Source organism: Onychomys torridus, chromosome 18, assembly GCF_903995425.1.
Source record: "Onychomys torridus chromosome 18, mOncTor1.1, whole genome shotgun sequence".
NCBI lineage: Eukaryota > Metazoa > Chordata > Mammalia > Rodentia > Cricetidae > Onychomys > Onychomys torridus.
Window position 1 is genome coordinate 18,086,721 of NC_050460.1, and position 13,080 is coordinate 18,099,800.

At 38.8% G+C, this 13,080-nt stretch overlaps 1 protein-coding gene across 30 annotated transcripts in view; it reads right to left on the minus strand.

Moving 5' to 3' along the window:
• Positions 1 to 13,080, minus strand: part of Rims1 (regulating synaptic membrane exocytosis 1) — a 499,782-nt gene that overhangs the window by 405,414 nt on the left and 81,288 nt on the right. For all 30 annotated transcript variants that reach the window (XM_036167469.1, XM_036167450.1, XM_036167430.1 and 27 more), the window contains exon 2: positions 12,519 to 12,599. In XM_036167469.1, coding sequence (XP_036023362.1) covers positions 12,519 to 12,599 — 81 coding nt within the window. The remainder of the gene's footprint in view (positions 1 to 12,518; positions 12,600 to 13,080) is intronic.

A 13,080-nucleotide genomic window follows, 5' to 3' on the forward strand; every position in this document is an offset into this window, starting at 1 on the left:
CACAGAACTTTGCCTGCCTATGCCTTCAAGTCCTGGGAAGAAAGACATACACACCACTACACTCTGCTACAAATCTAATTTTTTAAATAAATAAAATATATATTCTTTTAACATTTAAATCAATGGTTTCTCCATTAATTCACAAAACCAACAAACCAGACAATTATTCTTCTTGATTATGTCTTGATACAGTTTTTATTTTATAACAAAACACCAGAGCTTATGATTCTAAAGATTGACACCCCAAAACATAGTACTGTCATCTATTTAGCATTTGATAAAGGCCTTTTTGCTGTATCATAACATGGCAGAGGGTATCACATGGTGAACAAGAATGAGTATGCTCACTTAGGTTCCCATCTTCTGATTGAGGCATTAATGCCAACATTGGGCTCTAGCCCTGAGTTTATCTAACCAAGATTACACCCCACCAAAAAAATCTACCTGAAAATTAATATGAATTTGTGATTAGCTTTCTAATACGTGAACTCTGAGAACTAAGCATTTATAATACACACTAACCATTCCTATAGTTAAATTCGTCTTGTGCTCATGATCCAGATACCACCGATACTCTACATGTGGATCTACTTCTATCTGCAGGGAACACCGGTGACAATAACTGATAAGCATATTTTTGTATTCCATGTGCAAGCAGAGAGTATATGTTGCCGAATCTCAACTGTTGTATACATACTGAGGCTGATAAAAAGCTGCTATGAAGTTAGCCCAATCCAAAGACTGTATGGGCTTGCAAAGTCACTGTCTTCAGGACATCTTCTTAAAAGCATGTTGTCTTTTGTCCATGGAAGATGATCATTTTTATGTAAAGCTGTGTGAGGAGAATGGGAGGGTAAAGAATCTCTGAGCGGCTGCTTGAGACAAACCCTGGACATCAGGTATAAAAGTGACCTGTGTATGTGTGTTCAGTGATACAATCAAGGAAAGAATGAAGGACAGGAGCAAGAGAAGACACTCTATAGAATAACAGAGGCAATTGGGCTCAAAGGATCTCTACACAGGGACTCAGGGAGACTGAGACAGAGAGAGATAGTGACACAGAGAGACAGAGATAGAAAGAGACAGAGAGAGTGGTGGAGGGAGGGAGGAAGAGAGAGAGGGAGGTAGAAGAAAGAAGCTCAACTGCAGGCAAACAAGCCCTCATCTTAAGGGTCACCAAAACAAAAACTACCCATAATCATTAGGAGACGGTCCATGGCTATCAACAGGGATGAAGGGGGAAAAGTAACCAAGGACTAGTCAGTTCATGACAACATAGAACACTTTTATAGAACTGAAGAATTAGTATACAAGAAATGAAATAAGCATCCAGTGAGCATGCAGAAAGAACGAAATATAATGTTATTACTAACAGGGTTAGAGTAGAAAAGAGAGGCTGTGGGAGACTTGGTGAACTGGCATAGAACGATGTGCATTAGCCTGCAAATCACAGAAAGAAAAGGAAGACTATGAAAGCCACACATTTTTTTTCATGTTCTGTCACTTTCTAATTATAACCGTGAATTGGAAATGTCAGTGTTCTGTGTATTCTTTATTTTCAAGCTACTGGCTGTTCTGATTTCATTCTAAATGACAAATATATATATAAAATTTTCTACTTGGATCTCTTATTGCTTCTAGTATCAATAGAAAATTTATATTGATCCTCACTGCACTTGGTACAAAAACTATGATACTGATTATCCCTCATTGTGTATGAAAGAAAAATGCCTCACACTTTTGACCAAATCTTCTAGCTAAAAATAATATGGGGAAAACATGTCCCTGAAAAATACATTCATTTGTGATAGAATATATGGCTAAAAGATTTTCTGCTTATGATAGACATGTTCTACTTCTTCTTAACTAGGTTTTACTTAGTAAAACATATATCTATTTAAAGTAGAAATACTTTGTCTGGTATACATTATTAAATATTTGCTTTCCTAGAAGTGTTCATACAACAACAGAATTATTAAATCTTCTGTCTCAATAGAGCATCAGGATGGAAAAAACATAAACTAAAACTGCTTAAAAAAGAAAAATCTAATATTTTATTTTTTTATTTAATTTGTGTATTCATGGGTATTTTTCAATCTTCAAGATTGAAGAGTTACACTAAATTCCTAAAATAATACAATAAGATTTCTAATATATTTAGTTCCATATGTGTTCTACATTTGTGTGCATGTTCACAACTTTATGAGGAAATACATCAGCGCAATCATGACTCATAGAACACAAGGCACTCTAGAGGGCACACTGTGCTCAGAAATCCCCTCCCCCTGGGTCTGGATAGTCTTTATGATCAATTTGACACAAACTAGAGTCATCTGGGAAGAGTGAGTTTTAATGAAAGGATTATTCCATCAGAATGGCTTATGACTATGTCATCAAAGAACTGTCTTGATTGGTGATTTATGTGGGACTCTGAATATTGCCATCCCTGGAAAGGTAATCTGGGTCTGTATAAAATGAGGAGCTGAAGCTGGGTGTGGTGATATACACCTTTATTCCTAACACTCAAGGGCAGAGGCAGGTGGAACTCTGTGAGTTGAGGCTAGTCTGATATACAAAGTGACTTCCTGGACTGATAAGGCTGTTACACAGAGAAAAGAAGAGGAAGAAGAGGAAGAGGAGGAGAAGGTAGAGGAGGAGGAAGTGCTGGTGGTGGTGGTTATGGTGGTGATGGTGTGTGTGGGGGGTGGTTATGTGGTGGTGGTTATGGTGGTGGTGGTAGTGGTGATGGTGTTGGGGTGTGTGTGTGTGTGTGTGTGTGTGTGTGTGTGTGTGTGTGTGTGTGGTGGTTGTGGTGGTGGTGGTTATGGTGGTGGTGGTGGTGGTGGTGGTGGTTATGGTGGTGAGCATGAGCCAGTGAGCAGCCTGTCCCTATTGTTTCTGCCCCTAGGTTCTGGCCCTTTGGTTCCTGCTCAGAATTATCATAGTAATGATGGATGGAGAAATGAATTTTTAAGTCAAATAAACCCTTTCCTCTCCAAGTAGCTTTTGGTCATGGTGTTTACCACATTATCAGAAAAGTCAGCTGGACCGCTGTTTCTGTTTCATTGCTGGAACAATTTCTTGACTAAATTCCACTTGCTTTGCCTTCTCTCTCTTGCCACAATCCACATGAGTGTGTCACCGTGACCACCTGACCTTTGGCCATCCCACTTGTGACTTACACTGTGTCATAATTCTTCCTTCTGTGAATGGCTTCTCAGTGAAAGCCTTCCACAGCCTCACAGGCTTCCAAGACCTCACAGTTAGGACTTGCTTATGCAATTCCTTGCTCCCCTTCTCCTTGCTTTCTTTGACCTTGCTTCAACTTCTTGAACAGATATTGTATGTGTATGAACTCAACAGGGAGTGTTGGACACACCCTCTTCTCTGCCTGGAATTCCTTTCTTCTGGCTCTTCACAAGGTTGATTTCTAATTTCCCAGCTTCTCTCCATATGCCCACCACATTTTCGAATCTTCTGTGAGCATCCTCTTTAAATAACTACCCAGTATGCCTTCTACCTACCACTCTACTCACTCACTTGAGCTCTTCGATGCTTTCCTTATGGTTTAGATTTCCTCCCAAGGTCTGCAATGATCTGGATGATATCTAGATCCTGACATTCTATGCAATCCATGCAAACAGGTATTTGCTGAGAGGAGAATGAACAGGCAAACTCATTGCAGAGGAAATGATGAATTGCTTATTCTACTGCACACGTAGCTGCCAGCTGAAGACATCCACTTCCCTTCCTCTCAATGCCTCCTTTGCATCAAAGCTGATTTAACATGATTTAACTGAAGGGGTGGACCACATCTGTGCCGAGATTAAAAAAATGAAGAGTTTGGAGAAAAAACTGAACAGAAAATTTGAATAACTTCAGGGGCAGAAAAGATGACACAGCTAAGAAGGGACAGAGGGATGAAGACTCTAAAAATATGGGACAGTGAGCTTCCAGGACTAAAATGGTCATTCTTAGACTTTGGAAGGAGTCATTGCATTCACGAAGGGAAAATGTCTACATACTAACAATGTGTCAGTGGGTTATCTATTCTTTCGTGTGATCCATTACTGTAGCAAGGCTTAGCTCTGAGCAACTGGCCACATAAACTAAAGGTCATGTGTGATATGCAGAGTCTGAAGACACAGTGACATAGTGACAGTCTGAGTACACTTTCACAGACATTTGGGTATATAATTTTAAATGCATGACTGTAACACACACACACACACACACACACACACACACACACAGTATGGGAATATTGCCCAGTGTTATATTTTTAGAGCGTGAGGTTGACTATTTTAAAAGTAGGTTAAATATATACTACTGCAATCTAAATGATCAAATTGGTTCTGGACCCATACATGTTGGTCCTCAGAAGTTTCTGTGTTATGATTAAGTCTTCACAAAATTGGCTATTACTGAAAAAAGCCATGCCCTTGAGATCTGAAAAAGTAAGCCTATTAAAAGAAAATGGCAATGGCAGCCTTCTTGTAACTTCAAGGCTGACTCATTTAAGCACTGGAGAAAGGGAAAGATGCCTATGGCACACACGTCTGTATCAAACAAAGTACTCAATGTAGGCAGTCCTAGAGAGATTATGTGGAGTACACAGATTATCCTTGCTCTCAAGGTGATATCTAGAAAAGAGGTAACTGAGAGAACAAAGAATGGCTGAAAGAAATTCTGAGACCACATAAATAGATTCCCTGAGAGGGACAGATCATATATCTAGGATAAGAAGAATCCCATAAAAGGCTTGACCACCAGTCCTATACCCCCATCAAGCCAGGATAAAGCTTTCAGTCACTCCTAAGAGTGATGGAAGACATCAAGACCAAGTAAGAGAAAAACTATAACCCTTAGTCACAGGCCCCAGCAATGACAATATGTTTGAAATTTATCACTACAGCCTGTGATAGATAATATGATGTTTATCCCAGAGAACTATACCTCAAATTTTCTAATTAGTAAACTCAAAGTTATTCATATGAACTATCACAGGCTCTGTGAACCCTTCCCTGGCCAAACTAAAGCAAAAGGGAATAGACGAAGTGGTTCTCAAGCTTCCTAATATGGCAACCCTTTATAAACCACTCATAAAATTATTCCATTGTTACTTCATAACTGTAATGTTACTGTTATGAATTGTAATGTAAATAATTGATATGCAGGATATCTGATGTGCAACCCCCACCAAAAGGGTAGAGAACCTAAAAAACACTGGAGTAGACACTTCTTCTCTTAAACAGATTTCTAGAGGCAACATAATTTATTGGATTATGTAATTTCCTCCTCCTCTCCTACTTGAGAAGAAACCCTTTAAACAAGAATTCCATCTTAATTTTACCTACATACCTTATACCTGAGGAACAGTGGACATAAGACTTCATTTGCTGAATTCCACTAATATTTTGATGTATTTGCTGCTTTGACTAAATGACAATTCATGTAACATTCTTAAAACATGATCGAGTAATATTTTGATAACATATTAAAGGAATCTTTGAATAGTTTTCAAAGCTATCAGAACATAACTATGTTGATATGTGTCTCCATGGGTCATGAATAAGAGAATGCATACAGTAACAGATGCATAGCTCTCTGCTCCTACTGGTCAACCACACAAACACTACCTCTCTCGAACTCACTTTGCACTCAGGATAGTGTTTCGGAAAATTCTTCCTCATGTACCAGCTTCTGCTTCTGGCTTCTCCTTTCCTTCTCAAACCAAAATCAATACAACATTTCTGCCCCCTTACCATGTAAAACTACTATTCCAATGCTATCAATTATGTCTATATGACCAAAGTTCTGGTGCATTTTTAACACATGTGGCTATCTCTTGAGTTTATATTTCATGGACAAGTTGAATGCCCCTCATGAATCTCTGTACTACCTTGCTTCCAGAAACTGTTTAGTTAGTCTGTGACTTCTCAACTAAGCTAGAGATATTCTTACTTGTCCTATTTTTGTGAGCACTGTTTTATTCAAATCTCTCCTCCTCCTTTTTCACCTCCTTCTCTTCCCCAACTCTTGTTTTTAGAACCCAAAGAACTTTTTGTGATGTCATCTACTGCTGTACTTACCTGAGTACTTCAGATAGCCTCAACTATATGTTACTTATAAAACTGGATAACTTACACATACCACAAAATTGCTAATCCAAAGTCTAAACTCACCTCTGCACTGCCCATCTGGCCTAGATTTGGTTTATGTCTTTAACCCAATTTCTTGATCATTGTGTCTATCATTCAAGCATGAATATGGTAGTTCCACTAAATTATTTCCTCACAAATACATTTAACTGACCAGAAAGTACTGTCCACATGCACTAGATTCTAGCTCTCAGGTTCTGAATTTCTCCTCCAAGGCCTCAGCATCTCTCTATGAACTATTACAAAAGGCTGTTGATTGAAATGTCATTGGTTCAGTTTACATCAAATTCATACTCCATTTTCCCCACTTCTACCAAAGAATAGCAATTTCATATATACACACATCTGATTATGCTAATCTAACTGAAATCCATTAGTAAAAGCCTCATAACTTAATGTAATGAATATTAAAATTTATATCTCATTTACCTTGAATAATAAGCTGTGTCCTAAAATCCTAATCTTAGATATACTCTTATCATTTTGTATTCTATTCCATTCAAACTTTCGAAACAAATTCTGGTCACTGATTTTTGTCAATTTTTTTTCTGACCCACTAATAGAATGATTTAACTATTTTCAACTCATTATAGCTAAAGTCTGTCCTCAAAAATTCCCTTCTAACATGTTTTTGTCCTTTCCATAGAAGGTTTAATTCACACAAATATGACCCTTGATTAAAAAATAAAAATTAACAAGAAACCTGGTCTTTAAATCCTTCCATTCACCTAAAGAGAAGTCTACTTTCTTAATCAGAGAACTACAATGTGGGTAAACAGACGAATAGGAAGAAGGATACAAAGAGTCTACAACTGTTTGGTTCATGTCCAATAAAGTCAGAGACACCACTAGTTAACATTTTATTTGGTTCAACTTAAGTTATGACTGATTTCCAGCCATATTATAGTTATATTTTCAAATTTAATTACTTCAAAGTGAATAAGAAAGAAAAATAATGATGGAATCATTCTACAGCCTAGTATGATGAATCACGCTTGTGTGTGTGTGTGTGTGTGAGAGAGAGAGTGTGTGTGTGAGTGTATGTGTGTGTGAGTTGTGTGTATGTGTGTGTGAGTGTGTGTGTGATTGTGCATATGTGTGTGTGTGTGTGTGTGTGTGTGTGTGTGTGTGTGTGTAGCTTTGTGCCTTTCCTAGATCTCGCTCTGTAGACCAGGCTGGCCTCGAACTCACAGAGCTCCACCTACCCGTGCTTCCGAGTGCTGGGATTAAAGGCGTGCGCCACCACTGCCCAGCTGAATCACGCTTTTAATCTCAACACTGGGAAGATGGGGGCAAACAGATCACTATGAGTTTAAGACCAATCCTTTCTATATAGTGAATTTCAAGACAGCTAGGGAAACTTAATCCCTGTCTCAATAATACAAAATAAAAGTGTAGTAGGAATCTTAAAAGTTCTTATTAATGAAACTCAACCCGAGGCCAGTTATTGGGGTGAATGCTGGAAGATCAGAGAAGCAGAATAAGCCACAGCTATCTCACCTTGCTAGTTCCTCAGGTGATCCTGTTTCCTCAGGCTGGAAGCTTCTGAGTCCTCCTCCACATGAATCTCAGCTGAACTGTGTTGCTCCAAAGCTTAACTAACTACATGCTTTTTCCTCCTTAGTTCCTGGTCCTCACGCCTTATATACCTTTTTCTTTCTGCCCCCACTCCCTGGGATTAAAGGCGTGGGTCACCATGCTTAGCTGTTTCTAAAGTGGCCTTGAACTCAAGAGATCTGGCTAGCTCTGTCTCCCAAGTGCTGGGATTAAAGGTGTGTACCACCACTGCCCAACTTCTGTTATGGCTTACTCTTCCCATTTTCTAGCCACCATTTCTGGCTCTGTTCTAGTGGCTGTCTGTTCTCTGACCCCAGATAATATTTCGGGGAACGCACAATATTTCAGGGAACACAATACCCACCACATTTCCCCTATTTTTGTCTAATATTAAAAAAGGTTATAACTAATACAAGAAAAATCATATCCAATAAGTATATACAATATACACAGTCAAGATTACATTAATGATGTCTAGTCCATTAACATTTGACAGATTCAGGCGAAAAACTCCATTATATATAACAATGTCCAGTCCAGTAACATTTGATAAACTCAGACAAAAATTTTCATTACTTATCCTGTTTAAAACAAGTAGTTCCTTTTTAAAAGTATTTTTCTTTTCATAACAGATTCAGTAATCTACCTTTTGTCATTTTTATATCTTCTTTTTAGAGTAGATTCAGTGATCTACCCATTTATCCTATTATTTCTTCATCTTTTTTTCTCAGAGTAGATTCAGTGATCTACCTCATATCTATATTCTCCTTTTTCCTTTTCTTTTTTAAACAAAACCTCTGAATCTAATCTTCATGTTCAGCTTTTTTCCTGACCATTAACAATTAACAACTTGTAACCAATCATCATAAACAATGACAATATCCAAAACTCATTAAACGACCGAAAACCTCCCATCCCACTTCTTGGGGATGTGGGCGTCTTCTTAAAATTACTTCCATCTTTAGGAGATCCTGAAAAGAAAATTTTTGGGTTAATTGTCAAGTCCTGTATCATTTGTCCCGCCGCTGCATAGTGAGAGAGTGCAGGGCTTGTTTCAAGTCCTTGTTCAGGTAGTCTGTCAGGCTGGATCATCTCAGCTAGCCACCTCGAAATTGTCCTGAAAAGTTTGTAGTCCAGAGTCGATTTTTCCATGGTGTTAATGGCTTTACCATAGTCCATGTGGCATCATAATTGTGGAGTCCCATCATCCTTTTGAAGATTTCAAAGTCACTGTTAGGCATGATCATGGTTCCCTTTTTTTGTGTGTGTGTGTGTGCCTCCTCTGTGGTTTGGAGTAATCACAGTCTGATAAATGTCTGTCTCTCGGGACCATGAACGTTCTTCCCTAGAAGAGAAAATCTTCACAGCAATTTCTCCCCAGCATTTGTCTTGCCAAACATTTCCAAACTGACCTTTGCCGATCTTTTCTTGTAACACGCTGGTCCTGGCAATTCTTCTCTGAACAAGCAGTAGTAAATTCTTTGTCCCAGGTAGCAGCATCACTGCAGTCACCAACACGATGAGAAACAGCCAGTAACTCAGAGCAGCAGTCACTGCCTTCATGGTCCCACCGACACTGTTTGTGTCTAGGCCCCGGCCAAAGCTTCTCCTAGGTCGGCCTCAACTCGGGATCCTCCTGCCTCTGCCTTCTTCAGTAAATCCTACCAGCACGTGCCACCACAGCCGGCCGAGTGTACCTCGGGCCTGAGCTGGGCCCGCAAGGCCACAGGCAAGAGGCTATTTCATGAATTCGTACCATGAATGTTGGGCGCCAGATGTAGTTAGAGTTCTCCTGCCTGACCCACAGTCAGGACAAATCTCTCTTACCCGCCAGTCCCATAGTCGCTCAGACCCAACCAAGAAAGCACACAGAAACTTGTATTGCTTATAAACTGTATGGCCATGGCAGGCTTCTTGTTATCTACTTCTTCTATCTCAAATTAACCCATTTCTGTTAATCTATACTTTGCCACATGGTTCGTGGCTTACCAGTGTCTTTACATGTTGCTTCTCATGGCGGCGACTGGCGGTGTCTCTCTCCAACCTTCTACTTCCCAGAATTCTCTTCTCTCTTGTCCCGCCTATACTTCCTGCCTGGCCATTGGCCAATCAGAACTTTATTTACACAGAGAGATATCCACAGCATAAAAGTCTAAGTCTTAATTGAACATGACAACATTTACTGCTTTGTACCTAATATCGAAGAGAACATGAGCTTTGGAATGAGTGAACCCAGTTAAAACAGAACTGTGCAAGGCTGGGAGGAAACTCTGTAATACAGTGATTGCTTTACATGTGCACAGCTGGGGTTCAGTCTCCAAAGCTAAAATAAATAAAATGAGGCAATCTGTAGACATTTCAGTGGGTCAAGTGGTCACTTCATGAGCATGAGGACAGGAGCTCTGATCCCTACCACCTACATGAAGTAGTCTCAACTGAATGCTTCTGTCACCCCAGTGATGGGAGGCAAGGCAGGGGGATCCTCTGACCATGAGCCCCAGGATCAATGAAAAACCTTGACTCAGGGGGGAAAAAAAGGAAAAAAAAAAAAAAGCACAGTGTGTAAGAGTGCCTGCCGCACAACCATGAAGACCTCAGTTCAGATCCCTAGCACCTACACAAAAATGCCTGACAAGGCCACCATGTAACCCCAGCACCAAAGGGCAAAGGAACAGGAGAATGACTGGGACTAACTGCCCTGCCAGCCTACCACTTTGTTTTGTGAGAGACCTGGTGTCAAGAGGATAGAGCTGAGAATCATAGAGCAGTACAAGCTATTATCTCCCCAGGCTTGTGTGGAAACACACACATGCACATGCACACATACACACACACACACACAAACACATACACACACACACACACACACACACACACACACACACACACACACCAGAGAGAGAGAGAGAATAAGATAGAGAGCTTTAGTCAAAGACACCAGACAATAAACTCTAATCCTCACTTTTATGCACTTAAATGCTTGGACACACCTGCACACACATGTACAAATAGGGAAGTATAGACCTGAACTCACACACACAAAATAAAATAAAGCTATTTCACTGTGTGGAGCTAAACATTTTAAATTAAGTTTCAAAACATAAGATAGTTAGAGAAGATCAGAATGAGTCTGGGAAATATCAAGACTAATTCCATCATAAGCTAAAGTTTTTTACAGTAAGAGGATTTTTTTAAAGTCCACACATCGTGACACATGCCTGTCCCTCTACTGGGGAAACTGAGGCAGGAGGAGAGCTTAAGCCTAGGATTTTGAGACAAGCTTGAAAAACAGTGAGATTCCCAATACATGAAATAAAATATTATATAATATACACAAACATTTATTAATAAAGGAAGCATGTGGTATAATCATTTAGTGTGTTTATGAACTTTTACTTTTATCAAAGTAATTATAAATATGTTTACCATGGTTAAATCAAGACTGATTTACTTCCTGGAAAATACTGATTATACAGAAATTGATATTCAAGTTTATTACTGAGATAAAATCCTTAACACATACACTACATGTCCTAAATTTTGTTGTAAAATGTTATATCCTGAAGCTTAAAATGCATACAACCATTTTTTCTTGTATATAACATACCAGACATAAGCATTTCAATGGCCAAACCAAAGGAGAAAGCCAAGAATAGAGATGTTATGAAATAAATAGATATAAAAAATTCCAACCATAAATGCGGGTTTTGATTAGCTAAGATGTACAGAGCTTGCAGAGTACGGTGGCATATGCAATGCTCAGAAGAGATTTTTGTTGCTCTAAGAAAACATTGATTTTCGTTTAATTTTCATCATTGCTAATAAAAACTTGCCATAGAAATAGTTAGAAGAATTTAATTTTCTCTTTAGAGACTTTATACTACCTCATCACTTAATTTTTGCTGTGCATTAAAAAAAATTTTCTAAGATAGCTGAAGACATGTAAAGAAAATCAATCTGAAGACACATTTCTTCAAAGATTTTTTGCTATAAACATTGGAAGGAGATTTTTCCCAGTAGTAACTGGTTTACTGCAATGCTTTTGCTAAGGAAGTTGCTGCTGATTATGCATTTTAAGGAAATTTTCATCTTTTCTCACTAGGAGAACACTTATATTCTGAGGATTGAATGCATAGTGTTACTCTGCAGAATTCTAATTTTTTTTTTAATCTCCTCAAACTTCATATGGGAAACTGAAAGTTTACATATTCGATTTCATCTCCCACCCTTAATGTTACTCTTTGTTGGTCACATTTAATCACATTTCTACCTACACCTAAGAATACATAATAAAGATGAAAGTAGGTAGACAATCCAATATCTTCAGTGCCCATAGCCTTTAAACATTATAATGTGAGGGTTGGGTGTTAGACTATACTGTTCATTTCCTCTCTAACACAATCTGGCCTCTACTTGGCACCCAATCTAATACCTTAATTCCTCACTTCCTGGGAGTCTATTGATCCCAGCCATATGCATTCCAAATCAATAATAATAATTATAATTATAATAAAAATAATAATAACTAAAAACAAACTCAAGAGTTGCTGATACATTTCCCTCTCTTCTCCTTAGTCTGCTTCCTGCAATATATTAAAAACACCATTTAACAAAGATCTTACTCCAGAGTTCCTGTTTACAGATAATTTTATCTCATTGAATAGTAGTAGCCTCTCTATTATACACACACCAGAGAAACTAGTGTATCTACTCCCACATGCAAAGTCATTAATAAATCTGTAACCAGTGATCTGGGTAAGAGGTGATATTTTCAGTCAATAAATCCAATGCCATACTTACAGTGGTGGTTGATGGGGCTGGCTTTCAGCATTTCTGGGTGTTTTGCAGGCAGCAGGCTTCGCCATGTCCCTGACAACACACCTGGGGCGCATGATAGACAGCACAACGCACTATTAATTATAAAAGGGTAGAGCATATCTGGAAATTAAACACCGTAATGAAACACAATCTAAAGGCAAGTCTTGGTGAGCCCCATCAATATGAACCTTGGGCCCCAAAAAGGCCTTGGAAGATGAAACTCTTTTACTTGGGTTTCCACAGGCTCAACTATACCCCCATAAATTCTTTGCTGGCCTCAATATTTGATTTTCCTTTTAGCATCCATAAAATGATTGTCAGCAGCTTTTCCCATAGCAGAAAAGCTATTGAAAGCCTTGGCCTGACCATGTGAAGACATCTGAGAGCTCAAAAATAGGAACATCTGCTGTGTTGATAGGTTAAAAATCAAGCAGAATTTTCTGTGGCTTGAGCTGTCTTACCAGAAGATATGGACTCTCACTTCACATCATTAACCAGCACATATGTCTTCCTGCTGACACAGAAAGAGATCTGAGAAGCCTCT